The sequence below is a fragment of the Lathamus discolor genome, chromosome 5 (assembly GCF_037157495.1).
Source record: "Lathamus discolor isolate bLatDis1 chromosome 5, bLatDis1.hap1, whole genome shotgun sequence".
In the NCBI taxonomy this organism is placed as follows: domain Eukaryota; kingdom Metazoa; phylum Chordata; class Aves; order Psittaciformes; family Psittacidae; genus Lathamus; species Lathamus discolor.
This window is the reverse complement of record NC_088888.1, coordinates 58,764,432-58,791,257: the sequence shown is the minus strand read 5'-3', so window position 1 is coordinate 58,791,257 and position 26,826 is coordinate 58,764,432. Positions and strand designations below refer to the sequence as shown.

The 26,826-nt window shown below is 38.9% G+C and overlaps 2 protein-coding genes across 2 annotated transcripts in view; one reads left to right on the top strand and one right to left on the bottom strand.

Annotated features, from left to right (window-relative positions):
* DCBLD1 (discoidin, CUB and LCCL domain containing 1) overlaps nt 1-3,906 on the top strand; it is a 47,310-nt gene extending 43,404 nt beyond the window's left edge. Inside the window, exon 15 of the mRNA XM_065681009.1 lies at nt 1,559-3,906. Within this exon, the coding sequence (XP_065537081.1) occupies nt 1,559-2,076 (518 nt within the window). The 3' untranslated portion in view covers nt 2,077-3,906. The remainder of the gene's footprint in view (nt 1-1,558) is intronic.
* A 9,936-nt stretch (nt 3,907-13,842) lies between these two features.
* Nucleotides 13,843-26,826, bottom strand: part of GOPC (golgi associated PDZ and coiled-coil motif containing) — a 29,476-nt gene continuing 16,492 nt past the window's right edge. The window contains 7 exon segments of the mRNA XM_065681008.1: nt 13,843-17,259; nt 17,794-17,974; nt 18,643-18,807; nt 19,473-19,568; nt 20,807-20,972; nt 21,230-21,405; nt 25,967-26,131. Coding sequence (XP_065537080.1) covers nt 17,141-17,259; nt 17,794-17,974; nt 18,643-18,807; nt 19,473-19,568; nt 20,807-20,972; nt 21,230-21,405; nt 25,967-26,131 — 1,068 coding nt within the window. The 3' untranslated portion in view covers nt 13,843-17,140.

The following is a 26,826-nucleotide window of genomic DNA, read 5'->3' as shown; positions in this document are numbered from 1 at the left end:
TGGTGCAACCCTTGATATCTTTCAAAGACAGTTTCGATCCTCTGCAGAAGCTTCCAGTATAAATGTGCAGAGACCTGTAAAGCAGTTTTATTTCATAAAGGAAAAGGAGTGAATAAAGGTTACTCACAAATCACAATTATCTGGCTCCCCTGGTCATGTTTGGGGAGCCTCTGCTCTCTCCGTCCTCCCGTCCTGCCATGTCTGTGGCAAGTCTTAACTCTCAGCCTACCCAGGCAGCTCCCCAGATTTAGCATTTCACCTACAGTCTCCTTAAAAATAAGAAACATGAAATTAAGATATGAATGCAGCCCAGAAATTTGCCATTTAGTTAATTGCAGAGAGCACACAACTTGCATATAGATTAACATGCTGCATGAAATCCCCTCCCATCAAATCCCTGGCTGCCTGCTGGTTCCCAAAGTGGAGATACTCCATCCTGAGAGAGGGAGATTGCTGGGGATGGTGACAGCGACGCCAGGAAGAGCTGCAGCACTTAGTTAGTGAAATATCATAACACCTTCACCCTACATGCTGAAGTTTGGGATGTAGCCAGGAACTGCCAAAAAGATTCACAGGACATATGGGATCGAATTCGACGCTCATGTCAGATGAGCCACGATGCCAGAACAGAAACTGAGCTAAATTCTTCACGCCTGCATCAAAACATGATACTTTAGCAGTGCCACTTACTAGAGCTGTTCAGGCCACCGTATGTATCTGTAAGAGATTATCACGAGCACCAAAGTGAGAAAGTTGGAACACTGAATAATAGTTAGGCTGGATTTTTTGAAAACCCTTTTAGTCCAGATCTCCTCCTTACACAACAGCCTGGCATCTGCCTTGGCTACAGGTGCAAACACATGCTTCTTGAGGCTGCAATTCCTCCATCCCACTCCTTGCTTCTGCTTGTGCCATTGCCCATCCCCTGGTCTGTTCCCCTTGACCGGGGCGATGCCAGTTCCTCTGGCAGTGCTGGTCCCACTTCTCCTTCCATGGCTCATCCCCCTTGTGTGCCTGCAGCAGTGCAAAGCTGGCTTAGTGCATTTCACACTTCCCTTGACTCTCTTGGCTGATGTTCTGCCTGGCTTCATCCTTCTTGTCAGTCAGCTACTGCGAGATGCCTTTTAAATAAAGCCGGCACTTGGTCGGGCTTGTTCAGTATCCTCTGGGTATTCTAACTATTTCAGAAGTGGAACGCTGGCTTTGGAGAACTTCTCATTTGTGGATCTTCAGGCAATGTCCTTTTGTCCAGTTTGTTGCTAATGTTTTGTTGACTTATCTCATTTTTTAAGGCTTGTGAGTATACTCCAGAAATGATGTTAATTTATTTGGGTAGGTAGGTGGGGAAAGGGAGGGAGGGAGTAAGAAAAGGGATGGCTTGCTTGCTGAAGAGGGTTACAGGACCAGCACTGGGGAAACGTTTCCTCACATTCTTAATCACCATGTGTTTGATACAATCAGAGTCATTTTTCAATGTAAAATACATATCTATGCATAAGTATTGAATACATAAAATAACCATTCTATGCCTTATTGAGCAGTTCATGCTTCCTTTTAGATTATCAACAGCCTCTCATGATTGGGACTGGGACGGTGACACGGAAAGGATCTACTTTTCGACCCATGGACACTAAAGATGAGGGGAGAAGGGGGAGTTTAGAGTTCGAAAATCACTACCACTGTCCAAACAGAGCTAACCGGCATGAATATGCTCTGCCGCTGACCAGCCAAGAGCCTGAATATGCCACCCCCATCATAGAGAGGCACATTACAAGAGAGAATAACTTCCCTTCTGAAAACGGCTACAACATACCTGTAATCTCATCTCAGATACACTCCCTTTCTGCTGGCAGCTTCTCTAGTTCATGTAAGACCGAAACCATGAATGGAGACTATCAGACACCCCAGAGTGTCATGAACTACGACAAACCCAAAGTTAACGGTGTTCTGACCTCTGTGAGCTACAGCACAGACTACCAGAAACCTCAGCCCAATGCCCTCGGGAGTGAGGGTTACTCGACACCCAGAGACTGCCTAAAACCAATAAGCCAGACAGCAATGACAGCTCTCTTGTGATCTGCCGGAGCAGGAGAGACACAGAGCGCAGGAACGTCACTGCACAGCTTTCTGAAGCGAAAACAGAGTTTGGAAGGACTCTGCTGCGGGAGGCAGAAGGCAAACAAGCCCCTGTGTACATAATATTGCAGTCTTGCTGGGTTCTGACATCTGAAGAAAGCATATGCTGTTTATCACTGTTTATAGCAAGAGAGATGTTATCAGTGAAGACTGTACATCTTATTTTCTGTAACTGATCTCAGTGCTCCACTTGCAATGTGTGCAATTTGTACATAGCTTTTATTTAAGACGAATTTCTTAAGTTTCCTTTTCACCTGGGAGATTGAAAGAACTGCAGAAATACCTATTTAAGGAAAACAGTCCTCCTTCTCCGTCTTTGTTTTACCTGCTGTTGGCAGCTGTAAATGGTGTATCTTATGGTTGTGGTGATTCATCTCCTTTCCTATAACTGACGATAGTGCATCACTGTAGTTCTTACTGGGAGGGTAGAAGAAGCAAAACTACTTAAAGCATAATGTGCACAAGAGAAGGCAGCTGAGCATTTAAATTACGTGCTCAAACCCACCTTCCTGGCTGCTTTTTTAGCAGCAATTCTTACATGCTTGAATTCGATCTGCTGTATGACCTGAGCCCGTCTAACTTGCTGTTCATGATAGAAACAGGGAGAAAGGCTGAAACCAGTTCTGGGTTCAAGCCAAGGTGATCGTTCTGCAATAGAAAAACAAACAAACAAACAACAAACCCAACACCTGTCAGTCTGGGGTTTGGGTTTTTTTCTCCAGGAAGTGTATGTGGAACCAAAATTTGAATTTGCAGCTGGGAATTAAATCCTGTTCAAGTCCTAGCTGATGCTTTTGCTGCTAAACTAAAAGGAAATCTGTTCCTTGGCACAAAGCAGCAAACTTCCTGAACTCTTCATTGCTCCACTAGGTAATTTTCTGTCTTACAAATTTCTATTTGAAATATTTTGACGAAGTAAAACATGGTCTGTGTATGGCTTGGCTTGCTGCGGCAGTTAAATTTGCAAGACAGCAGATCAGCACAGTTGTGTTCAAATAGTTTTTCTTTTGTAGCTAATGTTACCCTTAATTCTGGTTTTGGACAAACTTGAAAAAGCACAGGGATGGGTGCAATGTATTTATACAGTAGCTGGCTTCTCTTTCAGCAGAGGCGTCATTGAAGCAAAACGGCTTCTGGTAGCAACCGGGACTGTCGGCTGCCCTTCTACCTGCAGTGCTTGGAGCGTCACTTTGGATTCGAAAGCTTATCCTAAATTGTCTTCTTGAGAAGAAGAACGGTGCTATATTGAAAGCACAAGGCTGTGAAATGAGACTAGTAAAACCTGAGCTCTTCGAAAGTCGCTATCTGAAGGCCCTCCATTTCCTTGCATGTAAACGTGGGATAATTCACAAAGGATGCAGCAAAGATCTGTAGTCTCTTCTCAGTGTGCTTTCAGAACCTCGGGTGGAAAGTGATGTCAGAGTACAGACGAGTTGCAGTGGTACTACTCACGAATATTGCGAAGTCCAGCCATACCTGACCATAAGGCAAGCTCTCAGTGTGTTCTTTCCATATGCTTGTTTTGTGGCCATTCCCTCGTGTTGCCACACCATGCATGCGATTCCCGTGCAAAGAAGAAAGAGTCAAGGTAACCTCGTAGCCTTCCTGTGTTTGCTGTCAATACAGTTTCTGTGAAATGTCTAAAACACCTCAGGTCCTGAAGCGAAACAGCAGCAGCCTGTTTGTTAGGCCGAGCTGGGCAGTGTTGTTTACCTTCTGTTGTTTACATGTCTGTGTAAATAAAGAACACTGGTATTTGTAAATCAGTCACACAGGCCTGCTGCTTAACTCAGTGCACTTGATCATCTCTGCGCACCCGCTATCCTCACATATCCCATGGGGTGAGAAAGAAGTGTTCCTTACGCTCTGCAAAAGTGTCAGTTGCACTGCTGCAATTCACGGTCCCACTGTGACAGGCTAAAAAAAGATCCTTACAGTGCCCCATTTAGCCCGGCTCTTCTGTCCATAAGCTCTAAAGAAGAAGCAACTGCAAACAGCACTGCTGCTGGATTCATATCATTGAGGGAAGGATGAGGGTGCCCTCCTGATGAGCCTGAAACCAAAACTCTACCCACACCACAAATTAGCCTGGCTCATCACCTGACAAACGAGCCGGACTCAGTAATCAGGGCTACTCCCCACCTAATGAAGCACCTAGGTAATGCAGCAGTGCAACAGCACCAGCCACACATGACACTGCTTGTAGTATAATAAACCTTTTCATGCCTCTGCCACAGCAGAATTCTGCAAGTGTCAAAAGGGTTCTTAGTAGCATGTGCCCATTTCTGCCACAATTGAAACCCATCTTAACACAGTTGGTTTAGCCTAATGAAAAGCTGGATCTCAATTTGCACCTTACCTTCATCTCCATTCCCCTCACAAAATGATGGCTTAATACAAATCCCCAGACATCTCCATCCTCCCTGTGTTGCAGTAGCTTGGTGCTGACAGGCACGGAAGCAAGCACAGCAGCTCTGTAGCTGATCACAGCTCACCATTATCACTGCTGTGGTGCTTCATGGTTCACTTCTGAGTGACTGCTGAGGGCGGTTAACACAAAATCCTTGGGCTTTTTCACCCCAGCCTGGGAAATAGGGAGCTTCTAGCGACCCTTGCAGCAGATACGCAAGGGAACTTCCTACCTGTGCAGACTCTCTGTCCTAACAGTGGTGGAGATACTAAATCCTGGTGTAGGAAGGAAGTGGGGCTGCCTCAGTCTTCCCAGTGGTGGTGCTCATCCTTGTGCTCATCCTCTGAACGGCTTCTCACATACTGGTACCTCAGACTCTAGCCTGTCTACATCAACCTGTTCTCACCATCAAAACCAGTCGCAGGATTAACACAGGCAACCTCATCAAACAACACAGACTTCAAAATCTTCTTTCCACAGCAAAGGTTAGAGGATAAGCCATTCTGAGACATTTACACACTTGGGAGGGATGCATTAGCTCTGGGTTTCTCTCAAACATCTTTAGAGATCTTACGAGAGCGGAGTCTGACCCTCTGGTCAATGGAGACATTCAATAGCATTTCCATACCAAACTTCTTTCCTGAGCAGGCACTCCCAGCAAGCCGGAACAGTAAAACTAAGCCAGAGTCCACAAGAAGGTTAAATATTAACGGATCATAGCACCAAGGGCCTGCCTGTCCCAGCTGCAGCTGATGGCAAGCCTCTGACTTTGCCAGAACAGGGTCATGTACTGTAACTGCACGTCTCTGACCAAGGGAACGGAATAAGGCAGCTCTTGAGGTAAGAAAGTAAAAGATGATGTACGCTACCTACAACTGAAAACAAACAGTGCCAGCTTAGCATGCACTCCCAACTGGCACTTATATTTAGAAAACAAACAAAAAACGCACAAAAAACCCAACTACAACAAAAGTTCCTGAAACACCACAGAAAAAACACAAATGGTTTTTGCTCTCAGAGGCTTCGGCTGGTGAATAGATTGTGAATTCTTATTCTTCTGTGAACTAACTTTCCAACACTCAATACAAATACAATACAAAACCTTTTTTTTTTTCCTATCAAGTGTATCTAAAGAGTATTTCTATATTTCTTTTAGCTGCTAGAGTTTTGACATCAGATATTAAACCCTACCTTAGTACCCACCAGAATCTTTGCATCCAACAGGCAACAGATTAAAACTAGTCCTTGACTTGCATACAGGAACTAGGATTTCCCAGCTCACTGGATGTCCTGCTCAGTCACTCATAGCATCACCTGCTCATTTTACTGTCTTTCTCTGGATCAAGCACCCGGCTTCACCTCCCTCTCCAGACACCATCCACGGGCTGAGTTCACTCAGCTCAGCAGCCCACTGGCTACAGCAGCTTCTGCATAGATGGAGGAAGGCAGAAAAAGCACTGAGGCCAACCTGCACACCCTGCACCTGATGAGTAGTGTAACCACTGAGCTAACACGGCAGCAGTCACGGCAGCATCTTTAGCACCTCTGTGCTTTAAAATGGGAAATCCTTGCTTCAGTATTTAAAAAAAACCCCATGAGGTTGGATTCCAACCTTTGGAAGCAGGTTGTGTATCCCACGGCTTCTCTGAATTACCAGTGTGGCTAAAACCGGGAAGACTGAGGTTTTAATACAGACTTTCCTTGAATTTTGCCCACCAACTGCCATTTGGTAGTTTTTCACTCAGTGAACACATTATAGTGGAGCACTGTTTAGGCATGAAATATTCCCCACACAGGATGGGACTGTCAGGCTGTAAGTCCTGTTACAGGAACTGGCACTTAACTGTGTTTATCCATTTGATGGATTGCTATCATTAAAATATGTATGATTTGATTTCCATGGTGCTGAAGACTCTTATCCTGTGCGGACACATGGCAAGGACTACTGCACTCTCCCCAGCACCACTCCATCATTGCCAGACTCTCTGAAAGCATTACCATAAGCTGAGCTGCTCCAGGATTCATCTCCTTTGCACTGCAGGAAAATGGGCTTGTGGCCATGCCAGAATATTGCAGAAGGCACCAGAGGTCTTCCAGGGCTCAGGTGATCTAATATGCATCTGTAACACAGAGCAAACCAGGTGATCAGTACCAGAAACTGGTAGAGCCCTTGTCTCTGACCTACACCCAACTGGTGAATGGGAGAAGTGTTAAGGGAATCCCCTAGTCAGCTCTGTTGCAACATCCCCAGTAAGCCCAATTTCACATCCATGTAATACAGGTGGCAATCATCTGACATGAGGACTCACTCAATTGCTATTTCTGAGGCATCTAAAAACCACAGCAAGAAAGCACTAGTGCCATAAGAAATTACACTGTTTACATTATGTTACTCTAACATCCTTTGACCTTAAATCAGTAGCGTTGCATTTCAGCAACACTTTCAAAAATGTGCATATAAACTCACCACTGAGGTAGTTAATAAAAACTAAATGAAGTGCAATAATTTGTCCACGTCCTGGCTTTTACCAGTAATTTTTCTCTAGTTTAGTTCAGGAGGGCAAGTAACAAAAAGAGTTCTGTGACACCTAACAAAGGAGTTGGTGGTCTCAAAGCAGTCCTGCTCACCCTGTCTCCAAACCCAGATTAGCTCTGCTCAGCAAGTGGATGTCTGAAGGACACCCCTAGCCTGTAATCAGTCCGGAGACAAGGAATGACAAGGTTGTGTTGCTGCATTCCTTTTCTCATTATTTTCCATAATAAACATTCCATATTGCCCCTTTTTTTTATTTCAATGTCAGCTATGATGCAAGCTTGCACTGACCTCCAGCCTCCACTGTGATAGCACAGCATGGGGTAAGTGAAAGCAGAATTTATCATTTCATTTGAAACTCATCAGCGTTGTTGATGCCTATACTGAAAATCACCCTGCTATAGCTGTGTGGGGTTAACAAGACTAACAACATTATGAAGAAGCAGCAGCAATGCCTATGGATTATTAAAGATGGAATAAGGAGGAAGTTCTTTCCTGTAAGGGTGGTGAAGCACTGGAATGGGTTGCCCAGGGAGGTTGCGAATGCTCCATCCCTGGCAGTGCTCAAGGCCAGGCTGGACAGAGCCTTGGGTGAGATGGTTTAGTGTGAGGTGTCCCTGCCCATGGCAGGGGGGTTGGAACTAGATGATCTTGAGGTCCTTTCCAACCCTAACCATTCTATGACTCTATGATTCTAAGTTTCAAGCAACACGCTTATTTAAAGGGAAGTTGCCATTTCTGCACAATCACTTTCAAACTTAAAATAGAAACCTCTCCTGAGGGTTTCTTTTTTTGAAGCCCCCAGTACAGTCCTACCATCCATAAAGGACACACAAGATGGGGTCAGATAAAGCATTTCTAAACCAGATAAAGTATTTTAAAACTAGATAAACACAAGAGGGAAGACATCCTTAGTTGGGGAAAACTCATGTTATGCATGATAAGGAGGATGCCTAGCATCTGACTTTCTGTGCTATCTCATTGTATAGTCTAGACACGAGAGTTTGGAGACTTTTTCATTCAAACGTCACCAATGTGTTTAGGCTTGGCCTCACATAGTGCTTCTCTAAGTCCTGAAAAACATTTGCCTTCTACAGTATGCAGAGGTTATTCAGTAATCACTTGTCCTGGGTGAGTTAATTCATTATTTACTCAGACACTTGCAACACAGCTACCGAGCTGCCATGTGACATCCAAAAGATTATCGATCATTCCATTTATTTTTATACATTTGCATGTATTAAAAAGAGAAACCCAGGAAGAAGATAACTTGATTAAGTTGAAGCATAACGTAATTTTTTCAGCATAGCAAAAAATATCAGCTAACATATATAACATTATACTGTTACTGAGGCTTTTGTGTCCTGCTAACCACCCTGACCTGACCTCAGAAATCTGTAATTTTGACAACAAAAAATTTGTAACAGAGCTGACTTGAAAAGCTCCTTTAATGATCTGCATTATCTGCTGACATGAAGAGGAGCAGTATCTGTGAATACCCAGCATTTCCTCCTATGAGTCCAAACTACTAAGATGAGTGAGAAAACTTACAACATAACTAATTATTCAAAACCTATGATGTTCTCTCAGCCAACAGGAGGCAACAGACAATATTAGACTTTAAAAACACATTTGTGTTGCCTATTAGAAGGCAGGCAAAAAAGTAATGCCAAAATTCCAGGCTTAAAAGAAACACCAAGAAAAATTTAATACAAACAGTATGGAAACACACATCAATGGCTGAAGCTTGACCCACGACAGGGAGCTTATGAGAAGTCCTCCTCCATGAGAAGTGGCAGACAGCAGAGAGGGTGGTGATGCTTGACATAAAAGAAGGGGACAAAAGACTGTAGAAAGACTGTAAGTTGCATTACTCACCACCCAGCCTCTGGTCTGAACAATATAATGCTTTGAGCATGTATTAGGAGCTATAGCTTTGACAAACGCATTTTACACAGCTTAATTTCTGTGACCCAGGCAACTATTTCATAGATGAACAAACCGAGACAGAGATGCTGCCACTTGTCCACAGCTGTAAGCAACAAATCAAGCCCACCCCAAAATGTAAATGCCTCTGAAAACACCAATTGCAAACATGCAAGAAGTCCTCTGTCATGCAGCGAGAGAAGACAGGGGTAATAAAGACTAAGAGGAGCAAGCAGACCTCACTTGAAGAAGCAGCTTTTCTTCACATCTATGGCTAAGCTTTTTATCCTTAAGTGACGCCATCTGTTCTGACAGACAGTTTTATAAAATTTGAATAAGGTGACCTGGATAAAGCATGCCTCTTACATGGAAATGCTGGAGTCATACGTGAGCATGGAAAGGTTGTGGACAGCTCATGCAACTTCTCTTCCACAGATATCCAACCACTTTCAGAATTTCATCGTAAAAGGCAGTACAAGTCTTTTTTGACACCCACAACACAAAGCAAGCCACCATTTTGGTAACAATGCTGCAGTAACTTACCTTACAAACACGTGGCAGATGACATTCCTAGAAGATACCCTTTAGGATATTTCATTTATATAGGTAACTTTTTGACAGAAGAAGTCACACTCCACACCCCACCTCCCCTATTTATAATACAATCACATCACCATACAAGGACCAGCATCAGGGGCGTAAATATTTTACGCCACAGAGCATTTTACTAACAAGTTCATTGATACCTGGTTAACGACAACAAACAAGGTCTGGAGACTGCGCTATCATTTGGTGGTCACTGAAAGCCAACAGCAGTAAAGATAACGCTGGGTCAATGTGAACTGGCCTTCCTCTTTCCTCCAACCAAGGCGCTTCTGTTCAAACCTAGACTAGAACAAAACGTAATCTCTCATTGCCACAGTTTGACACGACCATGAGCAGCCTCTGTTCCAGCGAAGATCCCAGGAATGCAAACAGGCTGACTGAGTATCATGATTGAAGAGCAGTGGCAAAGTGCAGCAGGAGCGTTTACAAACCTATCCAGTATCTGGTTTCATGTTTTATCAGTGCATTCAGTCCCCTTTCCTAAAGAAAGACAATCCAAACACAGAGAGAAAATTTTCACTGCTTGGATGTAAGCCTGTAAGAGCAGAGCATTCATTTTAAAGTAACTGATGGGAATGTTTCAGTATTTTTTAACAAGTCATGAATCTAGAGCTATATGAAATTATAAGTGTCTCTCTGTGTGTGTATGTGTATGACACATAGGCTACATTAATACAGAAGACAATTTTTACCATTACATGTGCTACCTGCAAAGCACTTGCTACAGGGTGTGAACTGGACTGGATGTTTGTTATCTTAAGAACACATGTTAATAGAAATAGATCTAACGAATAAAGTTTTCCTATTTTCTAAATTAAAACCCCACCAGCATCCAAGCCACAAACCAGGTCCCATTTCTTCAAGGCTCTTCAATGCTGAAGATTTGAAGGAAGCTGCTGCCCCCTTTTGGTACTAAATACAAATGCAAACGGCACCAAAAACAAGCATTTTGACTGCAAACAGCAATTACTACATAATAGACAAGTTTTGGTGTTGAAAATAGCATAAACCTGAGACACTTGCCTGTTTAACCAGATCACTCAAGAAAACCACATTAACTTACTAAGACATAGCAGTCTGAATACATAGAAGTGCCCTTTCGTTTCAAAATATAATCAGTTTCAAAGTTAGTGGTATGTGGCCTGGATTCAAAAGGAATCCAGGAGCACGACAGATGTGAACAATTTCTGCTAGCTCTCTGAATTGTCTCATGACACCCCATGTCTGTTGTAAATCAGCAGAACACCTGAGCTGTCGCACAGGACAAGTAAGATCAAATAAATAGGAAGCTGTGCAGTAACACTCCCCAGACAGCTACACAAAAATCTCCTTATCTTATATAAAAAGTCCATTCCTTAGTTCCAACCCTGAAGCTGCCAACCACCACTCAGCAGCTGACGTATGTACCCATTGCAGAGTTTAAGCCACAGCACCCCCTGGGAATCCCTTCCCATGGAGCCATAAATAACCATGTAAATGATAAATTAAATCAAGAGGAACTGATGCCTTTGCGGGCATAACCTAAAGGCTCTTATCCTATAAGAGGATCGGCATGGGCAACCCACAGCAGCCTTCTTCCCCTGCCTTTAGCCGAGAAAGGGTCTACAGTGGCAAACTCACTACCGGTTGTTGCAACAGGGAACACCCAATTTTTTCACAGGGAAGTGAACAGGAACACCCCTTCATGTCCAAAGGAAAAGCATTCAGGGCAAGGACATTCCCAGCAGCATAAGGCCAGTGGATTGAATGCAGAGCTGCTCCAGTTCAGCACCATGACTGTTAATGTTTCCATTCCCTTAAAGAAATTGGTAACAAATATAAACACCGGACAACAGCAAATAAAGTATCATTAAAAAAAAACCAAACATGCCAATCTGGTTTATTCCATTTTACAGAAGTAATATTTGCACAAATATTTAGACAGTCAATAGGAAAATGAATATTTAATCAGCAGGATTTAGAGATTTACAAATCTAGTTGTTAAGAATTTGAAGACTTGCAATTTAACCTAAGTTACCTGATGCCTCCCAAGCACCCCTGGCTTCCAGCAGTACAGGCAATCCAAACATGTCTGTGAATGCCTGTACGCTCACTTTGCTTGGTTTTTACATTTTCCTCACCTCCTGTTTGAGATCCAGCACTGAAAAGGCAGCAGAGAGCTGGTGACCCCACAGCTGACAGAGGGGAATCTAGGGAAATGGCTCAGGCTGCAGCTCAGAGGAGCAGTGCTTTTGCATTTCAAGAAGGAGATTTACAGAAATACAGAGCACAAAACACATCAGGGAAATGTGATCATTACCTAAAGCAGAAGTAACAGAGAAAAAACAGCACAATTTTAACCAGTTTTCCTGGATTCTTCTTCAGGGCTCAGTGACTTTCTAACATACCTGTCACAGGGGACTGGAAGAGCACATTCCTGCAGAACCTTCAAAACACTGGCAGCTCCAATGCTCCAGTCCTCGCTACAGCTGGGAGAAACAAGTCTTGGCACACTGAGCAGGAAGCTGACAGACACCAAATAATTGTGATGGGTGATAGAATTAAACACCTGTAAAGCGTGTGGAAAATCTATGCAAGTGGCTTCAATTTTCCCTTATAAAGGGAAAACCCTTGAAAAATATCACTTTGGCCTTACTCAGCTCAGAAGCCACATTTGCCCCCCGCACAGGACAGATGAGGGTGCCAGGACCAGATACCAAAGTATATCTGTGGCAGGGGTACACCAGGCAAATGCAGGTAAGGTAAGCCTACTCGAAAGCATGAGAAGCAACAACTGACCTGTTGAGAAAAGAGTAACTAAAGAAGTATCTTTCTTTCAAAGTCGATTCACCACTTCGCAACTCCAGGGTTTCCTTCCAGCTGTGAAACTTCTGAAGTTTCTGAAGATGTGAAATCACATTTTATTGGAAAAGACACGCTCTGGACAAAAAGGTAGCACAGAATATTTTAGGTAATTTTCTTTACAGGTCATTAATCTGACATTTTAACTGGCAAAAATGGACTCCTCACACATAACCTAGCTCAGGATGTGTTCCTCTTTTCTATCACACATAAATCGTGGGGAAAAAATGCAGACTACTCTGTGACCATGGTCACTGGGAGCAGCCACTGAGGTCCTTCAGTCGGGTACTGTGACACAAATTTGGAATTATCTTCCTTGACCCCAGCTGCCATAAAGAAAATTCTTTTTTTCTCCTCTTCCCATCTGTTTTCATCTTCATTCATAGTTGCCTCTCATCCTCTGCTTGTTTTGTGACAGCTAAAGTGTTTCTTCCCTTTCCCTCTTCCTTCCATCTGCTGAAGTCACCCATGTCTAACCCTTCTAAAAATTTTAGAGCTAAAAATTAAGTACTTGCAGCTCTAGCCCTCACCAATTGTGTACTATACATCTTTTCATCCGTCATGAATCAGCCTTGTCTACTGAGCCAGTCCTACCCTCACACTCTTCTACTCTCTACTTACACATTCTCAATAAACCCTTAAGTACTACCATAATTATACTACTACCACAGTTACCATACCATTAACCTTTCATTTGAGCTCTCTGTTCATCCAGATGAACCCGATGCTGTAGGGCAAGATGACCACTCAAATGCTGGGGAGAGATTAGGTTTTTAAAAATATAATTTTGTCCTGGGTTTACCAGGTTTACCAAATTTGAAACACAAACTGAATTAAAAGACTTTAATATCAGAACTAAAAAACCTAAGTTGAAGGGGTTTTTTTGTAACTCAGGTGGAAAACTCAAAATATACTTATTATTCCTAACGCATGGAAGACAAACAAACAAACAAACAAACAAAAGACACAGGGCAGGGGGGGCTGGGGGGAAGGCAGTTTCCACAATTTTACCCAAATGACTTAATCCTTTGACAGGTTTGGGTCTTTATAGCTGTTCTCAGCCAAAGGTTTCACAATATATCTGGTATTATTATACAGCCAAACGCCACAAATACTTCATTTTTTTCTCTTTTACTGAAAAACATGCATCAGAAAATGCATCTCAGTGAAATCTGGGACATGTCCTAGAACCTCATCTTCTTTAAAAGTCTGCTATTAACGATTGCTGACCAATACTGGATTAGTGTCAAAATTCATGTTATGTAGTTTCTGTTTTCCCTCATATTAGCTTTTTGGCCAGGCACGGACTACACACTTAAGAGAAAACAAACAGGGCCAAGTGTCTGTATTTTATATATCAAACCAGAAGAAAATTAAATAACAGTCTGAATTAGGTGCAGAAATCACTGCAATGAAGAAGAGTATATTTATTTACAGGCTAATAAAAAATATATTATATTCAGTTCAACGAGATGTATACATTAGTTGCAAAATTTTCTATCATCTGCTACAGAAACAAGAGTAATCCGTGATGCAATAACGTTTGGACAGATACAATAAATACCTCAATTTTGTTTTATACAACTGCAGATTAATATATACTGAGACAGATACAAACCATCTTCCCTTCCAAGAACACAATTCTACAAAGAAAATACTACATACAGCCTTTGATCAGAGTTAAATTTATTGCCATAAAGCACTTTCCTTAACTTACATGCTTTTAATTAACATTGGTCCTAGATGCCAACAAACACTGTCCACCTTTAGCTTAAAATGCAACTGTCTCACTGAAGATTTTTATAATAGTCAAGAAATTATCTACTAAAAAAAAACCACCCTGCAAAATTCTCTTCAGAATATTAAGAAAAAAAATATATACACACACAAGTAAACCATTTTACATTTTAAAAAATAAAAATGAAGTCTGAGTATCGACTTTCCTCAGAAATTTTTCCAACTCTAATGCATTCAGCCCCTAGGAATCAGCAGGACTGAGTCTCCCAGTTACTGACAAAGGGGAAAATACTAATTTGTCTATTGAATCTGGAAATTCCGATTTGCAAGACTTTTTTCAGTTTAAATATTAATCTCTAAGTATCTTAGTATGTCTACAAGAAACCAGCATGTTAAATCAGCTAGTAGGAAGAGTATGGAGTACATGGAAACAGACTGTAGTGTCTGAGCAAATTACTTCCATTAAGGTCTTTCTAAACAAAGATTATAAAAACTGCAAGGAAGGAGATCTGGTGATAATTTACTGCTACCTGATTAATCTACTCCTAGTCATTCTCTTCAGCAACTGTTCCTTCTCTTGATCTCATATAAAGGTTAAACATAGGCAAGATAAGAGCAGAGAAAGGGTATAGCAACTTTCATAAGACAAAGAAAAGAGCACAGCATGATGAGAAACTGGTGGACAAGGAATGTTAGGAAAATAACTCTAGAAACACTCTCCCATTTCAGCCTAAAACTGATCAAACATATTAAGTGGAAAATAAGGTGTGCCAAAGAAGAAAGGAAGAACAAATAAATTAAAAATTTCACCTTTCCCTCAAATAAAGGGAAACTGTACAGGCAAATTTAGCGCCAGACTAATTGGACAAGACTCATTCCTTACAACTGCAGGAAGATTTCATACAGCGGTGATTTTCAAAGACAAGACTACTTGGCTTTGAACAATCCTTTCTGACAGAGAGGACATTGGGTGTTCCAGGCCACAGAAAGCTTCAGAGTGCACTCTGCTTGAACAGCTGTGGGAAAAACACAAACCTGGATGCAGAGCTATGGCAGTGGATTCAACTGCTAACACACAGCAATGTGTCCTCAAGTTTCTGAAGCTTCAGAAAAAGAAACATGCCTGAGGACTTGTTTCTTCTTCACACAGCTTTATTTTTAAATACTAGTTTCTGTTTGGTGAAAACTGTACAGCTTTGACTATTTTAAAAACCTTCAACAGTAAGTATGCTGTATGATATAGACTATTATAAAAAATGAACCAAATAATGTTATTCCACTGAGCAAGTGGAACTCATGCGCACGCACACACACACATACACAAAATGATCATGTAAATAGCAAAGTTAGGGGATTTATAAATAGCAAAATCTTTGAATAAAGTATATACATTTTTTTTCAGCTTTTTCTATAAACATATATATAGTGCTCCTAGGAGAGACAAGTAACAGTGTTCTACATCACAACTTAGAACATAAGATTAGTTGATGTGACTCTAAAGGCCTCTGAGGTTTTTTCTTATGTATGTACATCCTACACAGTAACACTTACAAAGATGTCTTTTCACATTTGTTCCTCTCTCAATGTACAAAATCTTATCTTTTCACATTACAGTTCAACAGCCTGCAGAGCAGTGAACAGGAAAGCTGGCACTTCATGCTGAAATAATAAATGTGACTACAATGTAGAGCTTGCACATGGAGAGTGCTGCACTTCCCCAAAAGATCTACAAATGGAGTATGTGAAACTGGCCAAGAAAACCATCCTCAACATTCCCATTTGCAGCCACGCTGAGGGCCTTTAGATGTACACCAACTAAAAGCTATTTTAAGATACACTGCTCTTACAAAAGAAGTAACGCTTTGTTTCAACAGTAAGACAATTATAGGTTAATATGACTGCTGTAACATAACACAGATAGGGCCAGACACCAACTGATTCTGAGCACCTCCTGTAAAGTACTGTGTACTCAACTTTCAGTTCTTTAAAGATTATTTTAATGTGAAATGAGTATGTTCAGTACCCATCAAAAACACTCAGCATTTCATAAGGTCAGGCTAATAATGACCAACTCAAACCACTCTGCAATAGCAGTAACCATACTATGGTATGCTAATAAATGCTAAATTGATGATGCTTGGGAAAAGAAAAAATACCAAAAGGGCCCACATAATTGTGAGCATTTCAAAACTAATTTTGCTTTTAAAATCCCACAATACTCTCTTTAAATACTTCCAGAACATGTTTCAAATGGAACAATTGGCAGTGAATTCATTAAAACAATAATGCCAAAAATCTCACATATAAAATGATCATGGGCTGAAGAATGACAATTAGCAAGTACACCACTGTCCCATTTGGGTTTTGATGGAGTTTGCTCAAGTAAAAGCTCTGTTTTTTACTGTTCTGAGAACTTAAAAAAAAAAAAAAAATCTTACTTTTAAAAGTTACAGTTCAAAAATCCTAAGTACAGTATTCATAGATGCAATGGTACACTTCCCCCTCCATCCTTCTAGAGTTAAAGCTTGTTTCACACCAAACTTAACATCATCTGTCCCTTTAAAGGATGAAAGGGTCAAAATGAAGCTGTCCACATCTTATTCAGCTTCCTTGGGGACATCAATGAGTTCAAAAGTTGAATATATTCAAGTTACCCTTTTTAGAAATCCCATGCTTTGGTGCTTATTATTAAAAGAAAATTCATTTCACATGCCATGTGTTAGATAACTACTGTGTGTCACGCAAAAGACAGTTTTCCACATTTAGAATTGCTCACAATGAAGCCCTGAGGTAACCGCCTTTTTTCCAGGCAACAGTAATACAGTTCCTTTTGACATTTAATCATCCTTTTACAACCTACACTAGTATATGCATCTTGGAGCAGTCAATACTGATTATCAATTGTTCCCAAAGATGGGACCTGTCCAGTTGGTTTTTTTGTCTGTTTGTTTTTAGGATAAAGACTCAGCAGAACAGGGCAACTTGGGTGCAGTGTCTTCTAATGGAGCTTCAACTGAATTCCCCAGGTCTCCATTTTCATGTCCATCAATACTTGGCTTCTTATCAAACACTGCAATTTAAAAAGAAATTTTATTTAAGGAAGAGAAGCAGTCTTGGGAGGGACGTATCAGCGAGCCTTATTTCAGAAACTGGAAAGTGAAAATGACCACTGAAATGAACAAATGAAAATGACCACTAAAAACTAATGAAATTACCACTAAAATAACTAATAGGTTTTTAGCAGAACATAGTGTGACAGGAAAACAGGAACTGTTTCTATACTTCTCTGATCTAAAACATGTATTTGAAGAAGCCAACAGCAGAAAGTGTCAGGGAATTAACTATTCCTAGACAAGAGTCAGGAAAAGGTAAGAACAGATTTGAATTGCAACCTTTGGGAAAAGCTGATCAAGAAAATACCCCACACAAATCAATTCAGTTAAGTTACTTAGTTATGCTAAGTAAACCAGGCCAATAAATGAGGGGCCATCTAAAAGAGCTGACACCCTATGAGTAGGTTAACTGAATTAACAGTAGATTAATTTTACAATGAATATTGACACTTCAGAATTAAACTGCATGTAACAGATTTTAGAATGTTTACCTTGTGAGGGTTTGACATCCACATTTGCATCTTTCCTATTAGAACTTGAATGTGCACCTTCTTCCAATTCATCAAGATACAAACGATAACGGTGTCCACTCTCATCTTCATATTCTACATTTTCATCATCTGAATCAACTTCTGGAGCAACATACACTACTTCAAATTCAATCTCACCTCTCTAAAATAAAAGTTACAGGTTTACTTACTACTTCACAGCTACATAATAGCATTACTGAGATGAGCTAGGTTACTAAAACAAGTAAGTTTCACTGCTGTAAAGACATTTACAGTTGTGTTGAATATTCTGGATATGTATCTGAATTAAGTTTTTACTGACTAAAGAAGAACAGCTCTATAGCTAAGATTTACCAAAGTTACCTGAATTTCCCAGTTATGCGCCAATACATTACAGTGACTTCTAATGAGTAAAGTTTTCTGATAACTGTTTGGCACCTGTTAACTGTCTGAAAATGGCAAGGCAGGCAGGAAGAAGATTCTAGACCACAAAGGATATGGGACACATTGTTTGGCTGGAGCTATCTAGTCATAAAAGAATAAAATATTTATCACTAATTATTTCTGTGGGGAAATATAACAAGCTGATTTCCATCAGCCTTACTGAAGAATCATTAGCCAGTACATCCGTTTAACTGGACCACTACTGACACAGCGTTTTTCTCCTTAAATTGCAAGACATAAGAGGGTTAAATATTAGGTGATGCAGCTTCAGGAACTGCTGCAGCTTAGCATAACACTGAGCTTATCAGAAAGCATTAAAGTTCAAAGTAATTCAATAGAACACAGGAGGCACCTAAAAGTGTCTATGGATAACAGGTCTCAACTGACCTGTTGGGAAAGAATAGTTACAGCTTCTTTATGTTTGGCATCTCTTAGATTAACTCCATTTACTGCCAGAATAGCATCACCAACATGCAGCCCTCCACACCGATCAGCAGGCTGTCCAGGATGGATTTCAGAGATCAGTATTGGAACACCATGCTCCTTCCCACCCTATTGGGGGGGGGAAGAAAAAAAAAAAAAAAGTAGATTTTAATTAACTGAGATATCCATTAGCGTAAAATCAGCATTCTGGTAGTTGCTCTTAAAGTGCTTATTTCAACTTTTATTATAAAAAATTAGAAAGCATACATCAGAGAAAGAGAATGCTTCCCTGAATTCTTTTCCCCACAAAAGAATGGACAAATTTCAAATTCAGAGTCAAAGGAGACAATTGAGAAAAATAATAAATGTATGAAGTCATATACAAGCTGATGAGACAACATCAAAACCTCATTTAAAAAGCACATCAGGCACCATATTTACTTGCAAGAAACAATATTCATATTTAGAGTAACAGCATAATAGAATTTTCAAAATTTGAAATTTAGTTCTCAGATTGCTTCTGTTCTTCTATTGACTTACCACTGGCTAATTTGCTGAAGTGTCTACATCCTAAACATAAGTTCAAATCTTAAGTTTTACATAAAATAGCAGTTACCTATTTCCTGATCTACTAAAATGAGTCTGCAAGTTCTATGACCATAGATACTGATTTGCATATGCTCTTTTTCATATGTTCTAACAACACATTCACTGATCCAGTATTTTACAGCAGTATAAATACAATTTTAAATTTCTTCTTATGTGTGTCACGGAAAATAAATGCAAGTATTTACTGTGATAGAAATTCCTAGTCCTTCATGGTCTTCTTTAACTAGCAAAACTTTTCTGATTGGACCAACACCTTGACTCTTCTTTAAGGCATCAGGATCCTAGTTCAATAAAAAACAAGCATAGCAGAAACATAAACATATGAACCAAAACTTCATTTCTGCATTTTTATTTCTTCAATTACATACAGACAGTGTACCAGCAACAGAGTTTTAGACTAGCTCCAGGCAGGACAAACTTATAGTGCCCCTTTACAGACAGGGTATGAAATCAGAAAAGATTCCTCACTATGCACTCCTGATGAGAAAAATTATTTCAACTATTTCAGTGTTGAGTGATGCACAGCACAGAACTTAACTTCAAAAGAAAGAAATCAGCCATATACTAAAAGTATAAAGAGACTACATGAAGGAATGCTGATCACTGCTGAAAAGTTGTGATGTAAACTGCCATTTAAAACTAATTGAATTATAGAAGATGATGTAATACAGCCCCAAAGAAGAGGTTGCTTGTTCAAGTTTATTTTTATTATTATGAACCATACCAAAACCCATTCAACTCAAAACAAAAAGAGAGACTAAATAAATCAAGGTATTCATTTTGTTAAGCTACTACATCATTATGCATACCCTTCAAATCACACATACATGTTTGTCCACCAATATTTTATATGCAATCAGCAACATAAGCAGTGAGATCCATCTGACTGAAGTATTTAGAATAGCTCAAAGTAAAGCACTTCTCTGAAAATGTCCGGTTTTATGAACTGAACAATGGGGTGATTAACAGGTCATGTGCCAAATTGGGCGAGTTCTAGCAAGGCTACCCACAATGAAATGCCTTTTAGAGGTTTTATTTATAAAGTAACTTCTGGAGGAGGGAGAAAGAAAAATCAATTCTTTTACAGAATGTCATTTATATGGCCTGTAAAGACATTTTCAAATATTAACTTCAGTTCAATCTAATCCTAAAGTTGTTGTTAGCTTTTGTAGACAAGTTAGCTCCACATTTTGAAACTGAGGTAACGAAATTATGCTGTTAAATTCACATTTAAACACACACATAGCAGAGGTTCAGTTTTCAAAAGGACCGAGTGTTCCTAGGTAAGTCAAAAGAATTGTATTGTCTTTCATGGCCATTTAAGGTGACATGTTATTTAGCATATCATCATAATACTTTTTGTATCCTTCAGCATACAAAAGAACTATATATTCAGAAGTGACATTTGAAAGAATGTAATATTGAAGTAAGAATAAGCACAAAAATAAAAAAAATAACTCTCACTCATTTCCCACAAATGCTGGAAATTACGAAGGAATGGCTTATCATTTCAACTTACATGTCCTGGTGGTGCTTGCATTGGTCGTTTTAGATCATTCCGACCTCTACAAGCTCTAATAACAGTTTTGTGCCGGTGAAGGTGTATTTCTGCTTCAAGCTGATTCCAGAGCTTGTCATGAGCAGGTCCTTTCATATCTCGGCCCAGTAACTGAATCTGCTGGACCCTACATAATGAAAAGGAGAGTAAAACAACAAGCTGTATTACAACTGAAAAAGCAATGCATTGTAAAACTCATACACTTCATCTGACTAGAGCACACAGTCACGCAGCAACTAGTGCAAGTGCAAGAGCTTGTTCAGTTAACTGCAAATGTGAGACTTTTCCTACCTGGTCTTAACATTGGACATGCCTTTGGGAATGCAAAGGAAGAAAATAACAAGGAAAATCTCACGCTAAGGGACATGGATTGACTTCACATACCTTCCAGCTAGTTCCTTATCTAAATACTTGGCTGCCAGTCTTGCTCCATAAACCTCAGCCTGAAGCACAGCTATGTGTCTACGAAGTGCTTCATTTTCCTTCCTCAGCAGCTTCACCTCAGCTTCCAGCTGAGCTTCTTTTACTTTTTCTTTCTTGTTGGCTTCAAGTTCTCTCTCCTTTACCAGAAAAAAAAAAAAAAAAAAAAAAAAAGAAAAAACATGTCAAAAAGCTTTCTTCAAAGCTAATGAAGGAACACTCACTGTTTCTGAACACACATTCTTCTGCATTCAAGACATGCATGCAGGAAAAAATGCAAGCAGCAACTCTGGCACTGCAGCTAGTGGTTTGCATTCAACTTTATGATCCTGACATGATTTCTACCTAGCTTACAACTCCTCAGCACAAAACACTCAAGGTCCATGGATGAAAATTAGCAACGATGTTTCTCCCTGTCGCAGAAAGGTGACAAAATTCGAGTAGCCTGAACATCATCTTTACTTTCTCCTGTGTTCAAATGGCAGATTCATAAAAAAAAAAAAAAGATTATTTTTACCATTAAAATGTAACTACAAAAACACTGAATATTTCAATTTGACAATATTCTTTAACTATTTTAATAAGATTTTACTACAATGTGAAGGAAATGTTCTGTAAATCCATGTGTCTTTAAAATTACAATTATTTTCATGCAAAAAACCAAGATGTGTCCAGCCAGGGACATTTCCAATTAGCCTGAATACCACAAAAAGAAAGCCAGAGATTCTACACATGGGGATTCCCATCCTAACAAACGTAATTAAATGAAAAATCAGTGCAAAATTACTGTTCAAAAATAAACAAACAAAACCCAAACCATATAACACCTCCAAAAATCCAACAATATAAAACCCCAACACTAAAACCACACTTCAGGCAAGCTGAAATTTCCCATTGATTTTCTCTGAATTTTGGTTTGTAATTTAAATTATATGTAAACCAAAAGTCAAATGTTACATTTCTAAGAAGATTCATTTTTAGTTATGTATCTTAAATGTTATACCTAAAATACGAGGAACAACGTAACACCATATAATTGTTTTCTTCCTATTTTCTCAATTACTGACTGTTGCTCTGCGACCGAGGTGGAAAATCACACCCAGAAGCCATTCTTCTCTGGCCTGTCTCAAATCGATCACTACATGGATTAAAAAAGTCAAGAGGTCTGCAATACAGAATCTCTGAAGATGTACTGAAAGAACTAGTCTCGAACAATGATCATGAGATGTGCCAAAAGTCTCAAAAATGTTTAAAAACTTGAGGAAGCTACAGAACAGTTTTATGCTTTCTAGTGTTAACAGCATTGCATAGGTTCTGCAAAACAGAAATATATTTTCCATTGGTAATATTAAAAAAAACCAATCCCCAACTACTAAACCAAAAATGCAACTGCAGTGTTGAAGATCAAAGCTAACAGTTACCAGCTACCCCATGGCTTTTCAATGAGCAAATACTGACTAATGATAATGAGGTATATAACATAATAAAAATGGAAAAGCTGTTTGAAAAAGCTGCAAGTCTATCGCCTTGAAAGACTGAAAGACAAAAGTTAACATTACTTCACTTTTTCTTCTTATCTATATATCACTGTGTTTATATGCTTTGGGCTACTACACAAGCCAGTAAATCATTTTAATCATGCCCGTTAGAAGAACTGAGAAAAGGGAAAACAAAGAAAGGCTGACAGGAAGTTTTTTGAATAGAATACATAGAATACGCCATGTTACATTGATAAATGTGTACAGTGCTTTAGAATTTGTATAACACCTTAACATTTTTGAGGCACTGCCAGAACAGTCTTTCAGAATGACAAGTTGCAGATATCACCCCAAATTAGCTGTTACAATAATAAATAAAACACGTACAGGCTTAGGAAAGAGGACACCAAAACTAGAAAAGAAAAACTAAAAATGCAAAGAAAAATCATTACATGGCATCTCGCTAAATCACAGGAAGAAGGAACAAGTCAAATCTGTTTTGCCAGTTTCTAGGCCAACATATATATAAAGAGTTGCTGCACAAAAGGACTGCTTAAAACATAAAAAAAAAAAGGCAATTAGAATACTTACCATTTCATCCACAGAAAGGACAGACTTAAGACAGAAGAAAAGAGTTCCATAATTAGAGAAACAGGCGATAGGAACTTCAAGCAAATGAAACATAAGTTACTTTCTCCAAAAGAAATTTACCTGCAGATTTTTTATTTTATTAGAAGCCATAAAGAACAAGCACATTGTTATAATTGTACTTAGCAGAACTATGGTATTTTGCAGTAAAAGTTACTAAAAATCTTAATAAATATTTTAACCTTTATTGTAGTATCGAAAACAATACTTTCTCCGAAAATACCAAGAAGTTTTATAAAGAACAGCAAGTTAATGCAAAACGCATGAAAGCAGTTTTGACAGGATCATAGAAAATACATTCTTTAATATAACATGTTATACAGATAATTGACTTTTCCCTTTCAGAAAGAATAACAATATACATGTTACAAAAGGAACACAGAGGATAGAAAGAAGTAGCAATGAAGACTTAACATCTACCAAACTCAAGAAAAAAATTTCAACTACACAATTTCATACTCTTACAATGAAAGAGTTACTGTGATTGGACTAAACACTCCTAAAAGGGGATCTGGCCTCAACTATATGATGTTATCAAGTGCTTAACAATTTGAAACATTTAAATCTTTGTTCACCACTAGGCACATTTTACAGTTTGTAGAGTACGCATTTATGCTGGGAGCCTCCATACACAAGAAGAGCGGCTGTCTTTAACACAGAAAGCAAGAAGTTAACTAGTACAGAACTTTATTTCCGCATTGCATATTCTGTTGACATAGTTCTTATTTGCCTTCAGAGGCTTTCTGACTGCCAGAAGGTCAACATGACAGTTATTTACCTAAACCTCAAACTTCCCGTTTTATTGTCATTTAAGCAGCCTCAATTTTGCTTGCTCAAGCTTTCCAGACCTTTATAGTTTATCTAGAACAGTTTAAACCTGAGCTTTTCTCCACTAAACCCATGAAATCCCTGAAGGCAAAGTAAAGCAAATTAAAAATATTAGTCCTGATGTTTATAAAAAAGGAGGAATTAAATGGAATAAAGGAGAGAGTATCATTCTAGGCTGTCAATAAAATTCAACTGCAACACAGAAAATCTAAAATTGTAGAAATGTATTTATGTATTTATATGTATATATGTATATATTTATGTATATATTATTATGTATTATTATACATATTATACAATATTATGTATTATTATACATATTATATTATGTATATATTTATATGTATTTATAGTCACCTGTGGGAAAAAGACTGCTGACAATAGCATGGAGATTTAATTTATCTTTAGAAATAGTTTATAACAAGGCAAAGAGATGCAAGAAGGTTAAGAGTGTTACTCTGTAATTTATAAATTAAGCCTCACTAACAAAATTTAGGGACCAAAACCACTTACAGTGATGTGTCAGCTTAAAAAACTTGCTACATATAAACCTGCAGCCTAAAAGTTAGAAAATATTGGTGACCTTTAACTAAAGGTTATTTACAGAGCCATAAATATTAACAGCCCTAAAGAAACTTCATCATGCTTAAACTATAATTCAATAGAGAATAAATTATGTGCAGAAAATCCAGAAAATGTTACTTTCATACGAATAAGCAAGTATGTACACTGAAGAACATAGCTTTTGGATCTGAAACAAGAAGAATTTGGGTTACTCCTGTTATTCAGTGAGGAGCCTAGACAGCCTTTAAGCCTTATAGTCTGTCACTGTGTTTTATTATGCATTCATCAACAACACAAAATAGCAGAGATTAACATTCCACATATGTGGGGACTAGACATTTGCAAACAACCTGTGAAGCAATCCTAAAAACAGCCAGAGAACTAGACTCTGATTTATGCCAACAGTTAGAAACCATAATTTATACAACATTACTTTACTTCTCTAATTTATAAAATCTTAGTAGTACTAGAGCTTGAATCTGTGCTACGGTTAGTAATGAGGCAGACTACACTCTGGTTATCATTCATGACAGCTAACTGCACAGAATAATTATTGTTAACTTTTGGTGGGCTTTGTGGAGGTTTAAGTTTCTAAAAACTATACTGTACAGAATTACCAGTGGTTTATTGAGTTCTTTTATCACAATGCTGCATGTAGCAATGGAAAGCACTGTAGATGCATCTGCAGCATTCTCAAAGAGAAAGAATGACAATAGAGAGGAATGTGATGCCATCTACCCTCTCTCTGTATAGCAAAACAATCTCATTCTTACTATTATCAAGAGAGTAACTACAAGAAAAACAAGCTTACCTCACTTCAGGGTTTTTAAGATATGTGAATATTTGGTTGTATTTGTACATTGGAAGTTATTATCTTTTGGAGACTTCTGTCTCCAAAAAAAGCTTTATAAACCACTAAAATATTTTCTTATCTTAAAGAAACCACAAGAAAATAGTTTTTGCAAAAACAACTTCTTAAATTCTTATTATTTTGTTGTTATGTTATTTTTAATGGTTGCTAACAACCAACCATAAATGTTACAAAAAAAAACAAAAAAAGATAACTTTCTAACATGTTTAATGTAAAGATTTGTAACCTGCTTATTTGCACCTTCCAAGGAAAGATTTCAGCCAGGAGAGGGAAAAGTATAATACAATCCTCCATTCAAGCCACCATACTCACCAGTTTTGCCTTAATAGCCCCAGAATCAACATTCTGACCAGTTTTGGCATGCAGCTGAAGTTGAACAGCATGAAGTTGCAAAAGCTGATCATGTACTTCCTTTTCCAATACTGCTTTCTCTGCCTGTGTTTCTGTCAGTTCAGACTTCAGATCAACTAACTGTGCCTGTGAAGACATAATCCATCACAGGAATTAGAGCAATGATTAAATGGGGTCATCAAAACTGTAAATACATAGATACATCATTTGCGTACATACGTGCCATATATGGTGCAATACAGGTAACAGTACATGCCATCACAAGTTTCTCTGCAGCCCAATTTAAGCACTGAATCAATTGCAGACTTTTCTCCCCAACTGCCACAAAATTCATTCATTCACAGACCCAGCAGCAAACAACCACAGTGCAAATGTAACAAGAGCGGAGTTTTTCCTCACACAGACAACGGCAAGTGATGCTGGTGTCCATCCACTCCCAAAGAGGGCAATGTTATCAAACCTACACAGGATTTACAACCATAGCAATGTAAACACAATTTATAATTTTAAAATTACTAAATCTTATTAAAAAGTTATCAAAGTAAAAAGACCATTATGAATGCAAGGCTGAGATCAAATAACCCAATTTACAACCGGTCTGTTATCAGTGGCTTAACTGAAATAGTAAATGAGGTGGCAAATGAGAAGCCATGAATTAACACACATCTAAAACGCATATGCAGAAAACCAAAAATGGTTAACAACTCTTAATAGTGGTTTTGAAACATTTTAAATACAGTTTACATGTAGTGTTTATATCTGGAATAAAAGACCAGGTGCTAATATGCTTACCAAATTACTTGTTATCTTGAAGGTCTAAC